This window comes from Sapajus apella, unplaced genomic scaffold, assembly GCF_009761245.1.
Source record: "Sapajus apella isolate SASKATOON/1434 unplaced genomic scaffold, GSC_monkey_1.0 scaffold91, whole genome shotgun sequence".
NCBI lineage: Eukaryota > Metazoa > Chordata > Mammalia > Primates > Cebidae > Sapajus > Sapajus apella.
This window is the reverse complement of record NW_022437031.1, coordinates 7,440,904-7,457,932: the sequence shown is the minus strand read 5'-3', so window position 1 is coordinate 7,457,932 and position 17,029 is coordinate 7,440,904. Positions and strand designations below refer to the sequence as shown.

At 52.4% G+C, this 17,029-nt stretch overlaps 1 protein-coding gene, 1 long non-coding RNA gene and 1 other non-coding gene across 8 annotated transcripts in view; 1 reads left to right on the top strand and 2 right to left on the bottom strand.

Annotated features, from left to right (window-relative positions):
• Positions 1–15,694, bottom strand: part of DLG3 (discs large MAGUK scaffold protein 3) — a 59,791-nt gene extending 44,097 nt beyond the window's left edge. Inside the window, exons 1-9 of one of the 6 annotated variants that reach the window (XM_032255873.1) lie at positions 14,969–15,694; positions 11,580–11,630; positions 11,067–11,191; positions 10,698–10,867; positions 10,251–10,387; positions 9,768–9,912; positions 8,841–9,000; positions 7,083–7,239; positions 6,650–6,752 (exon numbers count right to left, since the gene is read on the bottom strand). In XM_032255873.1, coding sequence (XP_032111764.1) covers positions 6,650–6,752; positions 7,083–7,239; positions 8,841–9,000; positions 9,768–9,912; positions 10,251–10,387; positions 10,698–10,867; positions 11,067–11,191; positions 11,580–11,630; positions 14,969–15,325 — 1,405 coding nt within the window. In that variant the 5' untranslated portion in view covers positions 15,326–15,694. Of the gene's footprint in view, positions 1–4,858; positions 4,941–5,695; positions 5,862–6,649; positions 6,753–7,082; positions 7,240–8,122; positions 8,581–8,840; positions 9,001–9,767; positions 9,913–10,250; positions 10,388–10,697; positions 10,868–11,066; positions 11,192–11,579; positions 11,631–14,968 lie in introns of those variants that run through there. The other 5 variants (XM_032255871.1, XM_032255872.1, XM_032255874.1 and 2 more) reach the window with 5 other exon arrangements.
• LOC116535072 lies at positions 4,911–8,129 on the top strand. Its single transcript, XR_004262028.1, has 3 exons — positions 4,911–5,014; positions 6,396–6,600; positions 7,571–8,129. It is a non-coding gene; the product is annotated as an uncharacterized LOC116535072 (long non-coding RNA).
• LOC116535107 lies at positions 9,531–9,673 on the bottom strand. Its single transcript, XR_004262044.1, has one exon. It is a non-coding gene; the product is annotated as a U4 spliceosomal RNA (small nuclear RNA).
• Positions 15,695–17,029: the final 1,335 nt, after the last annotated feature.

Below are 17,029 nucleotides of genomic sequence, written 5' to 3'. Positions count from 1 at the left end.
TGTGGAGAAATTAGAACCCTTACACACTACTGGTGAGAATGTGAAATGTTGCAGCCTAAATGTGGAAAGCAGCCTGGCCATTCCACAAAAGGTCAGAGTTGTCCTATGATCCAGCAGTTCCACTCATAAGTATATATACCCAAGAGAAATATAGACATGTCCATGCAAAAACTTGCACACAGATGTTCCCAGGGCATTATTCATAATAGCCAAAAAGTGAAAATAACCCAAATGTCCATCAACCGGTAAATAATATGTAATATATCCATATAATAAACAAAATGTGGTAATGCATATATGAATAATCCATATTATTCGGCCATAAAAAGGAATGAAGTATTGATACATGTACAACACAGATGAACCTTGACAATATTATGCTAAGTAAAAGAAGCCAGTCACAAAAGACCACATTATATAAATGTAGTTATATCCAATGTCCAGAATGGGCAAATCCATAGAAACAGAAAGTATAATAGATTAGTGCTTGCTTAGGCAGGAGGGGGATGGGGAGATGAAGGGTGACAGCTAAAGGGTACCGGGGTGATTAAAATTCTAAAATCAATTGTGGTGATGGTTGCACAACTCTGTGAACACTCTAAAAACCACTGAAGTATACTCTTAAATGAGTGGAACATAGGGTCATAAAAAATGAATGACAAATACAACTCCATTTCACTTGAAGAATTAAAAAATGCTTGCTTATTCCATTAATATTCTTAAGCCTACACACATTTATTATTAAGTGAGGCAAATCAACTCCCATCTTTTGGCTCTTCCTGGGGTTCCCTCAACAGTATCATCCCCTGGTAGTCTTCCTAAATCCACTTTCCTTCTGCAGGAGAAGGGATCTCCCCTCAGGCTTCCCAGCAGGCCATCTACCCTCAAGTTATTTCTTCCTTTGGGGCAGGAATTTATGGTCATGAAAACTAAAAAGCTTAGATTTTGGAGTCTGTTTTTAATCCATTTGTTGACAGCTTCTGGCACTTGAAGAGTCTCAGAGTGATATCTTCTGCTGTAGCCAGATGTATCTGGGTAGGGAGATAGTTGTGGCCTAGTGACAAAAGCCCTGGACTCAAGTTATCTAGAAATCTGCACTCAAACTTTTATTCTGTCCCTTACAGACTGTGTGACCCTGAGCAAGTCACTCAACCACTCTGATCCTCACTTTCGTCATTTGTAAAATGGGGATAATACCACCTAATCCACAGGGATATTCTGAAGACTAATGCTTATAAAAGTATCTGAAACAGAGATAATAATTCAGGTCAAAATCCTATGTTCCAGGCTCCATACTAGATGCTGGAGACACAAAGAGAAATGTAATACTAGCTGCCTTCAAATTGTTCCCAGTATACAAATGCTAATGATATGAAATCATTTTCTTTCTTCATTACCTTGCCTTCTTTTAGGATGGCAATAGGAATTTCAGAACTTTGATTCCCTGCCTTGGTGTATACTGTCACCTTTGTGCTTTCAAGACAGATCATGCTGAGAGGATAGCAGTTATGTTTACATCTTTCATTCTCAAAAAGGGGGAGATGGAATGGTTACTTAAATGTTATAGGGAAAATATCTTTTTTATGCTTTCAAGTTATTATTACCACTGATCTCTAACTCTTGCAGGCTTTACAAAAAGGTGTTTCCATGGTAAAAGCATGCTTATTCAGCACCTTAAAATAACTTACGGAAAAACTCTCATTCTCTCTCACTCCCTGTACCCCCAGCCTGCCTGAATTTACATTCCTGAAAAGACTGGTCACAAAGGATCATTTCCCAGTTTAGCTACCTTAATGACCAATTTCTGGCTCACCTCCTGATTTTGAGATCAGTTTCTACTCTAAAAACAAAAGGGTTTTCAAGAAAAATACTAGCTCAGTTTATAAACAGAGGTTGACATAAAGTCACTATGGGGAACATGTAGGAGATCTCAAAATGTTGTAACACATAACCCATCCTTCCCTTGATGGGGCAATTCCACAGTCACAGAAAAATATTTTTCATTTTAGAACAGATTGTAAGAGAGCCTTTGCCGAGAGCCAGTCGTTTAAATTTTCAATTGAATTTTAAGCAGTATTATACATGTCCAAGAAGATCATGCTATTTTTAGCTAATAGGTAGGATTGCTGTGTCCACAATCGTTTGGAGCAATCAGGAGTGAAACCATTAAGTAGCATCTCTCACTGTGGTATCTTATCATTTACCAATTCTATTTCTATTTTAATATTTTCCAAAGCCTCATCATAAAAACACCTGTAAAGCACCCATGCTAGGCACAATACAAAGTTCAAATAGAAAGACACGGTTCCTAAACTTCATTATGGGTTAAACCCACATTAAGCAAACCAGATATATGAAAGAATCTTGGCTGGGCACTATGGCTCACGCCTATAATCCCAGTGCTTTGGGAGGTCAAGGTGGGAGAACCACTTGAGCCAGGAGTTCGAGGCCAGCCTGAGCAACATAGTGAGACCTTTCTCTGTAAATAAATTAACAAATAAAAAAAAGAATCTCACAGTTAGAGCATTCTCAAGTTGCCACCAGCCTTTAAGTGTCCAGGGGAGAAACATTAGGAAGCAATTGTCCTAACCCATCATCTTTCAAATGCTTGCACACCTTTTATGTATTAAAAGAAGAGGGGTAATGAAAATGTTCTAGGTCAGAAGCGATGGCTCATGCCTGCAATCCCAGCACTTTGGGAGCCTGAGAAGGGTGGATCACTTGAGCTCAGGAGTTTAAAACCAGCCTGGGCAACATGGTGAAACCCCGTCTCTACTAAAAATACAAAATTTAGGCTGGACATGGTGGCTCACACCTGTAATCCCAGCACTTTGGGAGGCCAAGGCAGTAAGAATGCTTGAGCATAGGAGTTTAAGACCAGCCTGGGCAACATGGTGAAACCCCATCTCTACAAAAAATACAAAAATTAGCCAGGCGTGATGGTGTACGTCTGTAGTCCCAGCTACTTAGGAGGCTGAGGTGGGAGGATGGCTTGAGCCTAAGTGGCAGAGGTTGCACTACTGCACTCCAACCTGGGCAACAGAGCCTGACCCTGTCTTGCGCACACACAAAAAAAGTTCTAAAACTTACTGTGGTGATGGAGGCACAACTATACCTAAAAGCCACTGAAGTATATACCTCAATGAGAGAATTGCATGATAAATGACTTATATCTCGATAACACCATTTTAAAAGGGAGAAAAATTGTCTTACTCTGATTGTTCTAATTAGTCAAACCTATTTTTTTAAGCTCTCATGCTAAAGGCTATCTAGGTACAGACTGCACTGGTTTGGCAAGGGTACCTCAGAGGCCACCATGGAGATCACTTTAACCTTCCCTTTAACATCCATCTTTCTTTCCATCACACTTTTCCTAGTCTCTCCTGTTATTTCCCTAGTCTCCTTCCCATTGCTCCTCCACTTTTTTTTTTTTTTGTGACGGAGTCTTGCACTGTTGCCCTAGCTGAAGTGCAATGGCATGATCTCGGCTCACTGCAGCCTCCAATTCCCAGGTTCAAGCGATTCTCCTGCCTCAGCCTTCAGAGTAGCTGGTATTATAGGCACCCACCACCACACCTGGCTAATTTTTTGTATTTTTTAGTAGAGACGGGGTTTCACTATGTTGGCCACGCTGGTCTTGAACTCCTGACCTAGTGACCCACCGGCCTGGCCTCCCAAAGTGGTGGGATTACAGTCATGAGCCACCACACCCAGCTGCTCCTCTACTGTTAACTAGGTGTTAGGTTCCTCAGGTGTTCACAGCATGGTCTGTCCCAACTGGTAGACCTCAGGATTAAACTAATTGCTGACCCTCTGATGCTGACCCTTGGCAACTATCCCTTCTTAGGCAAGTTATGTCTTGGCTCTCTTGTCACTGTTTCAGTATTTCCAATGAGAAATTGGGCCACTTAATACTTTCCAGGTCTCACATTCATGTGAAAAAAAAAATCCAAATAATGAACACTTACTTGGCCAATCACATGCAAAGTCTCTTGCCAACCCACATACACATATATTTGGATTATTAATTTTGTAAATACCCACCATGATGCAAATCCTCTGAAGAACCACACTTATTTATAAATTGGTCAACATGGAGTCCTTATTTTAAAAAACTAGCACTTTTTCAAAGAAAATTTAGAGTCCAACACAGAATGCTTGACAGTCCCTCCGGACCAGTCTCCAGGGATCTGTTTTCAAAAGGGAAAAAAAACCTTTTGGGTGTTGGGGACTTGCTGGATTTACCAAACCAAAGGAGGAAGTAAGATTGATTGAGGTGGCAGAGCCTTCACAACAGTGGTTCACCTAAATCCTAAGAGAAGAAAGGCCTTTTTGGCAAGTGGTAGAAAGAATTAGCATAAGACAGCACCTTAACCTACGTTATGAACTCTCAGAAATATGCTCAGAGATCAATAAACACTGCAGGAATCCCCTTACCCTGGACAACTTGCAGCTTTTTATGCAAACCAGTTGCATTCCCCAACAAGTCATAGAAATACGTAGTCACTAGTTTCCAGCATACCCCCACCACACACTTTCACAGTATTGTTTCCATGTGCCCAACATCAGAGAGCAAAACCGAAAGAAACATCAATTTCTCCTACAACATACACACAGGAATATGCAAGAAAAACCATTTCTTTGCAGAACCCGTGTTGTCTAAGTTGTGGGCATGAAATGCATAAATATTAGTTGCTAATAAAAACCAGACGGTTAGCTCTGTACTGGAAAGCGAACAGCACATACATAAATCATAAAAAAACAATAACCCTAAGGTGCGTTCCCCATCAGTAAGCTGAAAACCAAACAAGGAGAGAAATGACTCAAAGTGTCCATTTGCATCCCTCTTTCCCATTACCTCAGACCAACAACATTTCTCCGGTGAGTTACCTCCCTACACTTTTGTCCCCGATCAGAAGAGCCTCGCGGAAAAGGTCGCAGGCCCTCTCTTCTTTCCCTTCAGGCTCTTGAGGCAGTGAAGGAGCATGGGGGGAGGGGAACGGAAAGGACAAAGGTAGGCGCTTTCAATCCCTGTAGGCTTGGCTACAGGGCTCCCAGCCGCTCCCCTTCTCATCGCGGAACTAGAGCACCTGCCAGGGAGAGGTCAGTCCCTTCCTCCACCTTAGTAACCGGCCCATAGGGCCTTGGTGTCCCAGGAGCCCAGGCGCTGCAGCCCTAGGGGACAAAGGGGAGGGGGAGGCGAAAGAAGTCGGGAATGGTACGAATCCCTAGCAAACAAAAGGGAGGGGGCTGAATACCAAGCCGGTCGCGGCTGTTCCGAGGTGGCCAGGTTGGGTGGAGAAATGCGTGTCAGGGGAGGGGAAGATTTAGAAAATTCCTCTGGCGCAAGGGATTAGGGAGCTGCTTGGGGGCGCAGCAGCCGGCAGGAAAGGGGCTGCGACAGGACGGAGGCCCTGGGGCGAGAAGGGGGCACAGCTCGCGGTGGGAGAGAGGTGGTGGCCAAGAGGTGAAGGCCAGACTGGGCCCAGTGTGGGGTGAGCGGGGGCTGAGCCCCGCGCGGCGCTCCGAGGGGCCTTGAGGAGGGTCTCAGAAGGAGGTTGGGGGCACGCGACGAAGGCATTCGGGGGAGAGGGCAGAGTTGGGGGACGCAGTGTTGGAAAAGAGGCTGAGAACAGAGCTGTAGAGAGGTTAGGGGGACTGCGAGGGGGCCTGACCCCCGTCCGCCCCACCTCACCTGGCGCCGGGTTAGAGTCCAGGTCTAGTGCTGAGAAAGCGCCAGCTCCGGCCGGTCCCTCTGTCCCGCGCGGGAGACCACGGACACAAAGCGGGGCGCGCGGGAGGAGGGGAGGAGAGAGGAGGGGGAGGAGGGAGGAGGAGGAGGAGACGCCTGAGGCGCGCGAGTGGGGAAAGGAGGGGCGCCCGCCGCCCATCGCCTGGGTCAGGGGGCGGGGCATGCGGCTGGAGGCCGCGCTCAGCCGGCCAATGGCCACTCCGCCGGCCCGCAGGCTAGGGCGCGCCTTCCCGCGGCTCACCTCGGCACCTGGGCCTCGGTTGGCCCCAGCCAATCAAATGCCTTTATTTGTCTGACCTGCCCCGCCCATTCGCCCCAGCCAAGGACTGCTCACAGAGAATACAAAGAAGGCCCTCCGGAGGGGAGGGAGTCGACCTCAGATCGCCTACCCCAAGGGCTTAGTATCACCTTTTCAGCTTGCTTATGGGTCTTTCACAGTCTTTTACATAAGGGGAGTGGAGTAGGGGATCACAGAGGTTTGGCTCAAGATCTCTTAAGAGGTCGGATCTCTTCTACTTGAGGTCCTTGTAACCAAGAGCAGCTCTCCTCTTCCAGGGTACACAGTTCCCAGTCTTCTCCTGTGAGCCTTCCGCCCCCACCCCTTTTTCCAGTCGCCCTAATCTCGGGATGCTGCTTCCCGTAGGCTGCTGCCCACTACTGGCCTTCTCCTGAACTGCAGCCCACACCAGCAGGCTCTGAGCACAGCCTTAATTGATGCTTCCAAGCCGCCCAAACCAACACCTATCCAGAAGGAAAAGGACAGAGGAAGAGGTTACTGCCCTAGAGTAGAAGGGACCCGGTCAAGTGGCTTTGTTACCTAGGATGGCAAAAAGCCAACACATAATAGGGTAAGTCTCACTCCCCCAGATTAGCTCTTCCCACCTTCCCTTCTCCTACCTTCAGGTCTGTACTGGGCCACGATGGTGACTGACTGGCCGGCCCGTTTCAGAGCAGCTGCAGCCTGCTCATGAGTTGCATTCCTCAGGTTCACTCCATTCACCTGTCCAAAGAGAGAAGCTGTGAGCCACCCCAAAAGCAAGAAAGGGGGTCCTCTGCACTAGTAGGAGGAGTAACTCTACTATAATAATTATCTTCATAAAGGTCGAAGTCCAATCAGCGTTAAGATCTAAGAGGCATTCCATTCCTCCGCAAAGATAAGTCTGGTCCTGGACCCTGTCACTCACTCAGGATGTCTATAAAAACAAGGTAAGTTTTCTCCAGTCCTTAGCTGTCGCCTCAACTCAAGAAGCATTCCTCGGAGGAAGGACTCCCAGTCTCCATTTTAGACTGGCACAGTTCCCATACTCCCACCTCTCCTTTGTCTCCTCACCGATAAGATCCGGTCTCCCCTGCGCAGCTCCCCACTCAGGTCAGCTGGGCCTCCTGCCAGGATGAAGGAGACAAAAATGCCTTCTCCATCCTCTCCTCCTACGATGTTGAAGCCCAGGCCTGTGGAGCCTTTGTGCAGGATGATCTTGCGAGGCTCTCTGGTGGGAAAGGAGTGGAGGAGTCAGGACTAGGTAGACATGAGCTGTTGTACTTTGAGGGCCAGCCTGGAACAAGGTCCATACTTGCTGTAGGGAGTAAGGACGTGGTTCCCTATGTATGATAACCTGAGCCTCCCTTTGTCTCCTGAAACCTGCTTGGCTGCTGTTCTGTCAGGTGCCAAGTTTCAGTTCCTCTTCCCTCCCTCCTTCCTGAGGGCTTGCAGTCAACTTCCCAGTGGACAGTCCCCTACTCTCTCAGGTCAACAAATCCCTAACCTGAACTCCAGAGACCAAATCTCAGAGCCCACTCACTGGTCCTCTTCCTTCCCAGATTCTGCTATCCTACCAACCTGTGTGATGGACCCTGGTGGGCCACAAGAAGAGGAAGCAGTTAGGGGCGTGCAGTCACCCTGGGGTTGATTGCACTCACCACCCACAGGATGTGCACACTTACTTCACAGATACTCTTCTGCAGTCTCAAAATTCCACCCATCAGCTATGACCCCTCCTACCTGCTGCCCTAACAACATATTTAATCAGCAGCTAACACTATGTAGCCACCGGGGGTTGCAGCACCTGGGCTCTTAGGGGGACCCCAGGTCCCCAAAAGGATTTTAGAAGCCGAACTGAAGAGAGCAGACAAGTACATGAAAAATGCGAGCAAAACTAACCACATCTAAGGAAGCCCTCCGTAAAAGGTCACAGTGTCATCAGCCCAACTCCCAGCGCACATTCCCGGCCCACTGCCTTCACTTGTTACAAGCATCCTTCCTCAGAGAAGCCCAAAGCCCCAAGCAAGATTCCTCCTTTCTGCTCCCAGTCTCAGGGGTGAGGCTCCCTCCCTGAGTCCCGGATGCTCTTGCTCCTAGTCCTCCACTCCTACCTGGCATCCCCTCCGGGCCGCAGGGAGCGGAGTGGCCAGGCCCACCTCTGCGAAGCCCTCCTCCAGGCCGTGGCCGAGGCGGAGCCCAAGCCCATGGCCAAGCCGGAGCCCGAGAACTTGAGGGCCCGCTCCATGGCCCCTCTGATTTTCCCCCGGCCGCCTACCCTTCCGGCTCCACTGCTGCCTGCCCGCCAGCCTCCGGGGCCCCACCCTGCAAACCTGTCCCCCGGAACCCCGGCCGGCCCGACCAGTTCCAGGCCCCGCGCAGCCGCCGCCGCCGCCGCCAGTGGGGCGGGGCAGTTGCCGGCGAGGCCACTAGGCCGGTCAGAGTTCCGCCAACCCCACCGACTGAACTGCTCTCTTTTCTAATTTGAAATGGTTGCAGCAGAGAAGGCTGCAACTATCTCAGGGCAGGAAACTCTGCTGCCCTCACCTCCTCAGCCCCCTAAACGCTCCACCCCATCCTCTATCTGCACTTTTGGACCGGGGCCACTCACTTGGCACGCCCCCTGATGGTAGAACTTGTCTCTGCAGCCACCTCTGTCCCTCTCTAGGTCCCCAAGGCCTGAGAGAGGGCCTGGGATCCCAAAGCCGGGAGTAATGAGGGCCTTATCCTCTTTGCCATACTACAAGGAAGGCTGTGGCCGGCCAGAAACGGATTCTTCCCCTCCCCCACTCCTGGGTAGATTGAATGGGGTGTTGGGGGGGGTGGTCTTACCTGGTGAAGTCCTCCTCAGGCAGCATATGCCTGGGAATAGGAGAGTAGCGGGTGGGGGGAACCTGAGGAGGAGCAGGGTAGCTGACCTTGCTCTCCACAGCCCCGAGATAACCCAGGCTGGAATTATGGCTTATGTGGTTGTCAGCCAAGGCAGTAAAAGCTGGAATCAAGAAAGGGAGAGAAAAGTTCAGAGACTGGTCCAGGCAGGTTCCCCAAACCCCTCCAAGGACTTTCCCCCACACCTCCATTCAGGTGCAAAAGAGACCAAGGGATGCTGATTCCTCAGGCCGCACCTCCCCACTCCATCCACCCGCCACCCAGGGTTCCTCCTCCGCAGTCCCTTTCTAAATCCTTGGCTCACTCCTGTGAGTCTTAGAAAGAGCTGAAGTCAAGGCAGTCTACAAAGAAAGACATGACTAGAAGTGTGACTAATAATAATCCCTCACATCTCTATAGCCTAATACAGTTTTCCAAGGGCTTTCTCGTCCATGATCTCATTTGATCCTTGCAGCAGTCCTATGAGGAAGGCAGCACATACATCGTTAACTCCCTTTTGCCAAAGAGGAAACAAAAGACCGGTGAAAGGGACTTGTCCAAGGGCATCCAGCTCTAAGGGACAGAGCTGGGATTTGGACTCAGCTTTGAGCACTATCCTCTGCAGCTTCTCTCTTTCCTCTTTTTAAAATTCACTCTCTGTAGAAATTGTCAAAAATTGCAAATACTAACTCTATGGCAAGTCTTCATGGTGGGGTACTGAGCAAAGTTTTCAATTAACAATAATGGCACTCAGATAAACTTTATTGGCTGCTATGATGCCACCACTGAGCAAAGCTGCTTGCTCTCGCTTAACAAGGGATATGAACTACTTCCCTCCAGAAACCAGGGGACAGAGCTTTAGTTCAGGGACAGGGGTTGATGAGTACGTACTGCTGGCGTAGTCCGGGGGAGCGTACATGTCATTGAGGTGGAGGCTGCCTGGCTTGGCCACCTTCAAATACACCATATCAGATGTGTTCTTCAGTGAGGCCACAGCTTCCTCGTGCCTCACATCCTGCAGATTGGTGTTGTTCACCTAGAAGAGGAAAAGCCTCAGGCTGGGACTTGGGAGAGGGAGAGGCTTCTCCAGGGAATCTGAGGGATGCCCTTTCAGTGAAATTCAACAGTGCTAACAGAGGCCCAAGTATAGTGCTGTGAGGAGCAGAGGCAGGAGGTAGGGGATAGGGCAAGTGAGGGGACCCCGGCCACAGAAAGAAGTAGGGTCTTTGAGTCTGGGCAAACACAACACAGATAATAACTCTTGAAATTCCCCCGTGATGCCTCATCCCTGAGTGAGGTTTAGGCGGAGTGAGGGGTGCTGGAGCTCCTCCTCCCTACCCTACAATTTGGGCATCCCCGTGAAATCTGTCTCACCGCCAGCAGCCGGTCCCCAATCTGTAGGCGTCCATCCTTCTGAGCAGCACCCCCCTCAATGATCTTGGTGATGTAGATGCTGTTGTCTCCTGGGATGTGCTGGTTGCCAATGCCCCCAGCAATGCTGAAACCCAGGCCTAAGCGGGAGCCAGTAGGGGGTGGGAGAGTGGCACAAGGAGAGGTTAAAGTGTTGTTGATCCCAAATCTATGCCCCCTCCCCCAGCCAACACACTGGCCCCACAGGAGCTCCCCCAGGGAATCCCAAATGCTAAGCTGCCATCCCGAGATGAGTAAGGGTGAGGCCTGAGGTCTAAAAAGCAGGCTGTGAGTTGGAACAGGGGGAAGTCAGACAAGGAGCAAGGCCATTCCCTTCCAATTCCCAATGGGGGCTGGTGGGATCTGGGGCCTAGGGCTCTGACTAGAGCACAGGAACCTGGAGGGCCGCACCTTTGGGCCCTTTGAGCAGATTGACCTCCATGACGGTCTCAGGTGGGGGCTGTCGCCTCCGCACCACCAATCGCACCACAGGGCCTGCCTCCTTCAGCGCTTCCACTGCCCGGCTGTGCACCACTTCCGACACGTCCACCTCATTCACCCGCAGCACACAGTCATTCACCCTGCGGGGGAAGCCCAAGAGGCATGACACTGTGCCCCCCACCCCCTCTCCCACTTCCTCCCACTTTTCTGTCCTCCCCTTCTCTCTCCCCTCCCCTCTCAGATCTGATGGAAGGGTCATCCTGCCAGGCCAGCCCTCCTCCCTCCTCTCATCTCTATCCTGTCCCTGCCACCCACAACCCTGCTTCCAGGCCATCTCACCCCAGCCTCCCATCCATGGCAGCTGCTCCACCAGGGATAATCTTGGTAATAAAGATGCCAGGGTCATCAGGGACATGAGGATTGTCGATGCCACCTGCGATACTGAAGCCCAAGCCAGAGTTGCCCTGCAGAAGTGGGTGGAAAGGCACAGTCTGTTCACTCTGAAGGCACAAAGGAGACTTCCGGGTACCTTATCTCCCCTTATGTCCCCGAGCGAGTTCTCCAGGCCTCAGAAGGGGTCATGGCAGGCTGGGCACATTTGTCAGAAAACCAGGCTCTGCTAACCATTCCGGGAAACCCATCCCCTTCCCATTTCCCCAGGCCTCAGTGAGCAAGGTCAATTATTTGTTAGTGGTTGATTGATTGATGCATCAAAGCAGCCTCTGAGGGCCACTGTTTCTCCATTCTCTTAATGCAAGTCCCCCCATGGGTCTTGAAATCATGATTCAGGTGCCTCTCCTCTCCTGGCTCCAACCCTCTCCCCTTTCTGCCTCTCCCCACTGGCAGACTCACCCGCTCAAGTACAATTTCCTCATATTTGAACATGCCATCGCTGCCATTCACCTAGAGGGAGACACAGGCAGTTCCCTTAGTGCCCTCTGACCTCCCAGCCATCTGCCCCTTGGTCAACCTGCCTCCTCCCCTACTCCCACAGAGTAGAGGAGCCCGAGTACACCCCAGGTCACCTCTTGGCCACAGATGAGAAAAGGCTGATCTGGAAAAGGCCGCTCCCCACTCACCCCCCAACCCCTGCTTTGCTTCCAACCATATCAGGCCAAACCCAGCCGCTCATTTAGCCCAGATCAATTGTCTGAGACTGAGCCAGCCAGTGGTGCACTCACCGAAAGGCTGGGCTTCAGGGCCTCAGGGTTCACTAGGAGGGATGCAGGGTTGGCCTAAGGGGGATGGCACAGATGGAGCATGGAGGGCAAACCATGCCACACCCAGCGTCCATAGGGGATACCCAGTGGCGTAGACAGAGAGCCCCTCCCTTTCTGAACCACAGTTCTCTCTGACTTGGGGATCATAGATTCCCACTGTGTCCAAACTGAAAGGACAGCAGACATCATCTTGTCCAACCCCCTTCATGTGACAGAAGGTGACACTGAGGCCCAGAGAGGACATGGGATGTGCCTAAGGGTACACTGGGAGTTAGTGGCAGAGCAATGGGATCTCTAGGTGTTCTGTTCATTACTGTACGCTCTTAGGGCAACTGATGCTTTGATCACTCATCCCCGTCCCCCAGCAGAGCTCATGGGAAAAAGGACAATTGCCCCCCTTTAGAGCACCTCGTGAATCTTCATTTACAATTCCTTCTTGGACTCCAGGAACCCAATTCCTCAAATAGGCAGAAGCAGTCAAAGTCCTAATCCATTTTCTACCAAGGGACTTTTGGTCTTGAGCCCTTTGTGTTTCCCAGCAGAAAGGGCGAGGGTGGGATCTGGTCAGGAGTCAGAGCCAAAGCCAAGGGTGGGACTGGAGTGGGGTGGACAAGACTCCCCATGAGGGAGAAGTCGGTGACCCACAGACTGATTGGCAGCAGAGTCCATGGTCTTTAGTATGCAGTAGCCATGAGAGAAGAGGCAAGGGAAAGGCTCAGAAACATAGGGGTGATTTGACCAACCCACAGAGATGGCCTCCCAGACAGGACATGTGTGTGTCCCTTTGTCAAGTGAAAATGTGATTCTGGACAGACAAGTAGCACCTGCTTGCTGGCTCCCACTCTCATCTCCAAGAATGGAGAAGCCCTCTTGCCTACCTCCTCAGGTATCCTGGCACCCCTCCCTCGCCTTTCTCTGGCTATGCTGTCCCTTCCCTTACCTCTGGCCTCCGCCTCAGCAGGGGGAGCTGGAAACCAGGGTTGGGGCTCCTCCACATGTCCTGTTCTGCTCACCCCATCCCACCTCCACCACACACAGCTTTGGCTTGAAGAAGCAGAGAGGAGGAGGGGGGAGGACTAGCTCGTCATGCCTCCACCATTTCTGGGCTGGCCCTGCAGCTCTGGGAGTTGGTGGGAGGACTCCAGCTGCAGCCTTACCCTGGTCTGTGACCCCAGGAGGAAGAACTGAAGGCTCTTTGGAGACTGAAAACCAACACACCTGCCTTAAGTACCATGCGACAGACACACAAGCAAAAGGACACCCATGTGGCTCTTGTGTGCATTCGGTGTACCATATGTTCCCACATGTGACAAGCCATGCCTCAAGCCCAGCCCAACTGGCACCCAGAGGCTTCCAGTTCCCAGCAGTCCACCCTCTAGCCGCCACCCCGCCCCTACTCAGGGACCTTGCTCTCAGGCCCAGGAGCCATCCAGGGATCAGCCCTGGCAAATAAACCTTGGCCAACCGGCCCAGCTTGGGATTGGCACCTGTCTCCCAACCAGGCAGGACAAGCATAAGAGGGTGTTTGCAAGGGAAAGGCCTGCGGGACAGAGAGGGCAAAGGAGAGAGAGGGACTCGCTGGAGAGGGCAAGAGGCCAAGGCAAGGGATGTGGGGAAGCAGTAAGTGTGGACAGACAGAAAGCCAGAACCGAGGGCTCTTCTCCCCAGGAAGTCCCCACCTTTGCCTCTGAGTGAGAGCACATCCTATCCCCAGAGGACAGAGGCAGCCAGAACGGTCACCAGCTTGGGGCAGTCATCACCTGCACTCGACAGCAAAGCCTCCTCTTCCTCTCTCCCCACCCTGGGAGCTGCAGAGCTGGATAACTAGACAGGCCCTCCGCCTTTCGTGCCAGGGACCTGGCTCTGCCAGCCCAGCCTCCATTTTGCTGCTTCTCCCACAGATGCTCCTTCCATTTTCTAAGCTGGCAGTTTAGGCTGGGAGTGGAAGCCGGAGTTGTGCCCAGCACCCAGGGGCTCCCAAGCTGTGCCAAGTCAGGGCTGGGGGGCTAAGCTCTCTCACATCTGGAGGTACCCAAGGGAGACATGCCCCACTGGGGCCAGTCCCTGCACCAGGGCAGCTGCCCCTTGCCGGGTCCAGGCACCATGCCTGCTCTACAGCCAGGAAGCTTGCTTCAGTTCCTTCAAATCCACCCCCCAACCCCTGCACACACACTTCAGAGCTGCTTGGACAAAAGAGTCCATCCTTCTCAGCAGCCTCTAAGCCTTGCTTGGGACGTGTCTCTCGCCTCCTTCCCCTCCCCTCCCTTGCCTGTCAAGCGCCTCTCACCAGACACACACACACACACACACACACACACACACACACCAGACACACGCGTGCACACTTGCAGCCACATGCTCACACACATATACATGCAGCCACACACACAAATACAGCCACCCCTGCAGCCTCCTCTACAGAGACATCTCCACATTTAGAGAGACATCTCCACACGTCCATGTGCACATCCACACACAAAGGGACTGGGACGGAGAGGGACTCATGGCATCGAGGGATGAAGCTCAGCAAGCTGGGCACATGGGCTCCTCCACACGGATTCACAGCAGCTCCATGGCCTTCCTCCACACACCCCAACATACATACACACACATATGTCCCCCCTACGCAGAGCACCATGCCCCCTCCTCCCCTCCTGTGGAGACACACACCACACACAGCCCCCGCAGAACCTCCCGCCCCCTGCCAGACACAGAGACATTGCCAAACCCCCACACTGAGACAAACCCAATTCCCCCACACAGGAAAATGTGCTTCTCCGCCATGCCTTTACCCCCTGACACACACGGCTCCTCCCAATCCCCTTCTAATGGAGACCCCCAAACAGACATACTCAGGGAACCACATATTTCCCACCGCCTCTCTTTGCCCAGTTGCAATGCTAGGGCTCGGGGTCCACAGGCTTGGAGCCCCAGCGACCCCTACTGCACCCCGGTCCCCTAGTCCCCCACTCCCCAGCCCTCCTGGGTTGCCCCACCGCTCCCACCTCCGCTGGTCCATACCTGCTCATACCAGTCCCGGTTGGTGCAGGTGCACTCGGGCCACCAACTGGGGCCGCTGCCGTTGAGTTTGGGGGTGCTTTTGCCCGGGACCGGCTTAGGAGGCACCGGCCCCACATCCCGGCCGGTGGGGATGAGCTTGGCCTTGGTGCGAGGGGTGGGGGTGGCCCCCGCCTGCGAGGGCAAGGTCTGGGAGCTGTAGCCCCCATAGCCCGCGCTGGCCCCGTTGCCCCCACCTGGCCCATAGGGGTCTGGGACCTGCCAGTCCCCGTAGCCTGGAGGCTCGAGGCGCCGCAGGGCGGCCAGGCGGGTCACCTCATAGCACTCAGGGCACTTACAGCAGTGCTGGTGCTTGTGCATGGCACTGCCCCCCGCAGCTCGGACCCCCCAGCCCACGCCGGTTTCCACGCCGCCGCCGCCACCGCCGCCGCCGCCGCTGGGCTCCCGGGCACACTCACACTGCTCGGACCAAGAAGGGGGGGGCACCCGTGGGGGCGCCCGGGCGGAGCGGGGCCTGGGGCCGGGCGGGCGTCCCGGGGCCTCAGCCCCCACGCTGCCCCGCACCCACGGCTCCCCCTCCAGCACTGGCGGCTCCGTGTCGCCCGTCGTGGCTCCTGGGCCGAGGCCCAGCGGCAAAGAAAAAGCGGGAGCCCAAGCAGAGACTGGGTGCTGCGAGGACCGCTTCTGCTCTGGTCCCCAGGATGGATCTGAGTGGAGTCAAGAGCATCTCTCCCTGGCTCCCTTCTCAGTAGATTCCAGCCAATCAGCGCGCAGAGGCAGGCAGCGGCAGCGGCAGCGGCAGGAATGCTAAACAGCGGCTCCTTAAAGGAACAGAGGCAGTGGCGCCCCCAGGCTCAGCCCCAGCTCCCCCGATGTTTGGGGAACTGTCGGCCCTAGGGTGGAGGCAGAGGACGTGGGCCACCAGAGAGCTCAGGCACCCGATCTCGTGCCCTTACATCCCCAATTTTAGCCAGTCCTCTGCCCACTCCACCCCACCCCACTTCCAAGAGGGAGTTGCAGGGAGATGCTTAATGGGTCCCCAGGCTTGCTCTGAGCTGGGGCTACCAGAAGTAAAGACAAGGCAGCAGAATAGACAGAAGGGACGGTGGAGCAGGTTGAGGGAGGTGCTTTCTCTTACAGGGGACCAAGGAAGAAGGCAGCATAGGAGGCCCACTGTCCTGTCAATGCCTCCTCCACAAGGCTATTGTTCTCTCAATCTCTAGGCCCTGAAATTACTGTGACCTCACACTTGACCTTCTACCATCACCAGTAAAGGACTCAACCCTAGAACAGGGATTAACAGAAAGCTTAAGTCCTTGTCCCTGGCCCACAAACCCCTATTTCCTCCACTCCACCCCCGCATGGTTGTGATGGGGGAAGGAATTTCAGGATATCAAGACAAGAGTCCAGGACAGGTGAAAAGGTAAGAAGGGATTTGAAGTGGGAGAAGCCCTTCTGTGGGTCTGGAATAGAGCTTAGGAATACTTGTCCAAGGATGTCTCCTTACCCTCTCCTGGCTCAGCTTGTTGGGGGAATGGAGGAAGGATGATGTACAAGAAAGACTATCTTTTTTGCAGCTCTTGTTTTGTTTTTAGCTACCAATTATTGAGTCTTTACAAAGTCCTAAGTGCATAACATGCAAACTCAAATCCTACCAAGCTGGTGCTATTATTATCTTTATTTTACCAATGAGAAATTGAGGCTCAGAGATGTTAACATGGCTAGGTAACACAGCTGGAAGTGACAGAATCAGGATGCAAATCCTGATTATTTGACTCCAGAGTCCATGCTGTGAACCACTCTAGTATGACAGGTCTATTCTAAGTTCTCCTGCAGAATTTACATCTCAGTTCAATTCAGCAAATATTCATTGAGCACCTACTCTGTGCAAGACCTTGACCTAGGTATTAAGGATACAGAGAGTTTTTTTTTTTTTTTTAAGATGGATTCTCATTCTGCCACCCAGGCTGAAGTGCAGTGGTGTGATCTTGGCTTGCTGCAACCTCAGCTTTCCGGGTTCAAATGATTCTCCTGCCCCAGCCTCCCGAGTAGCTAGGACTACAG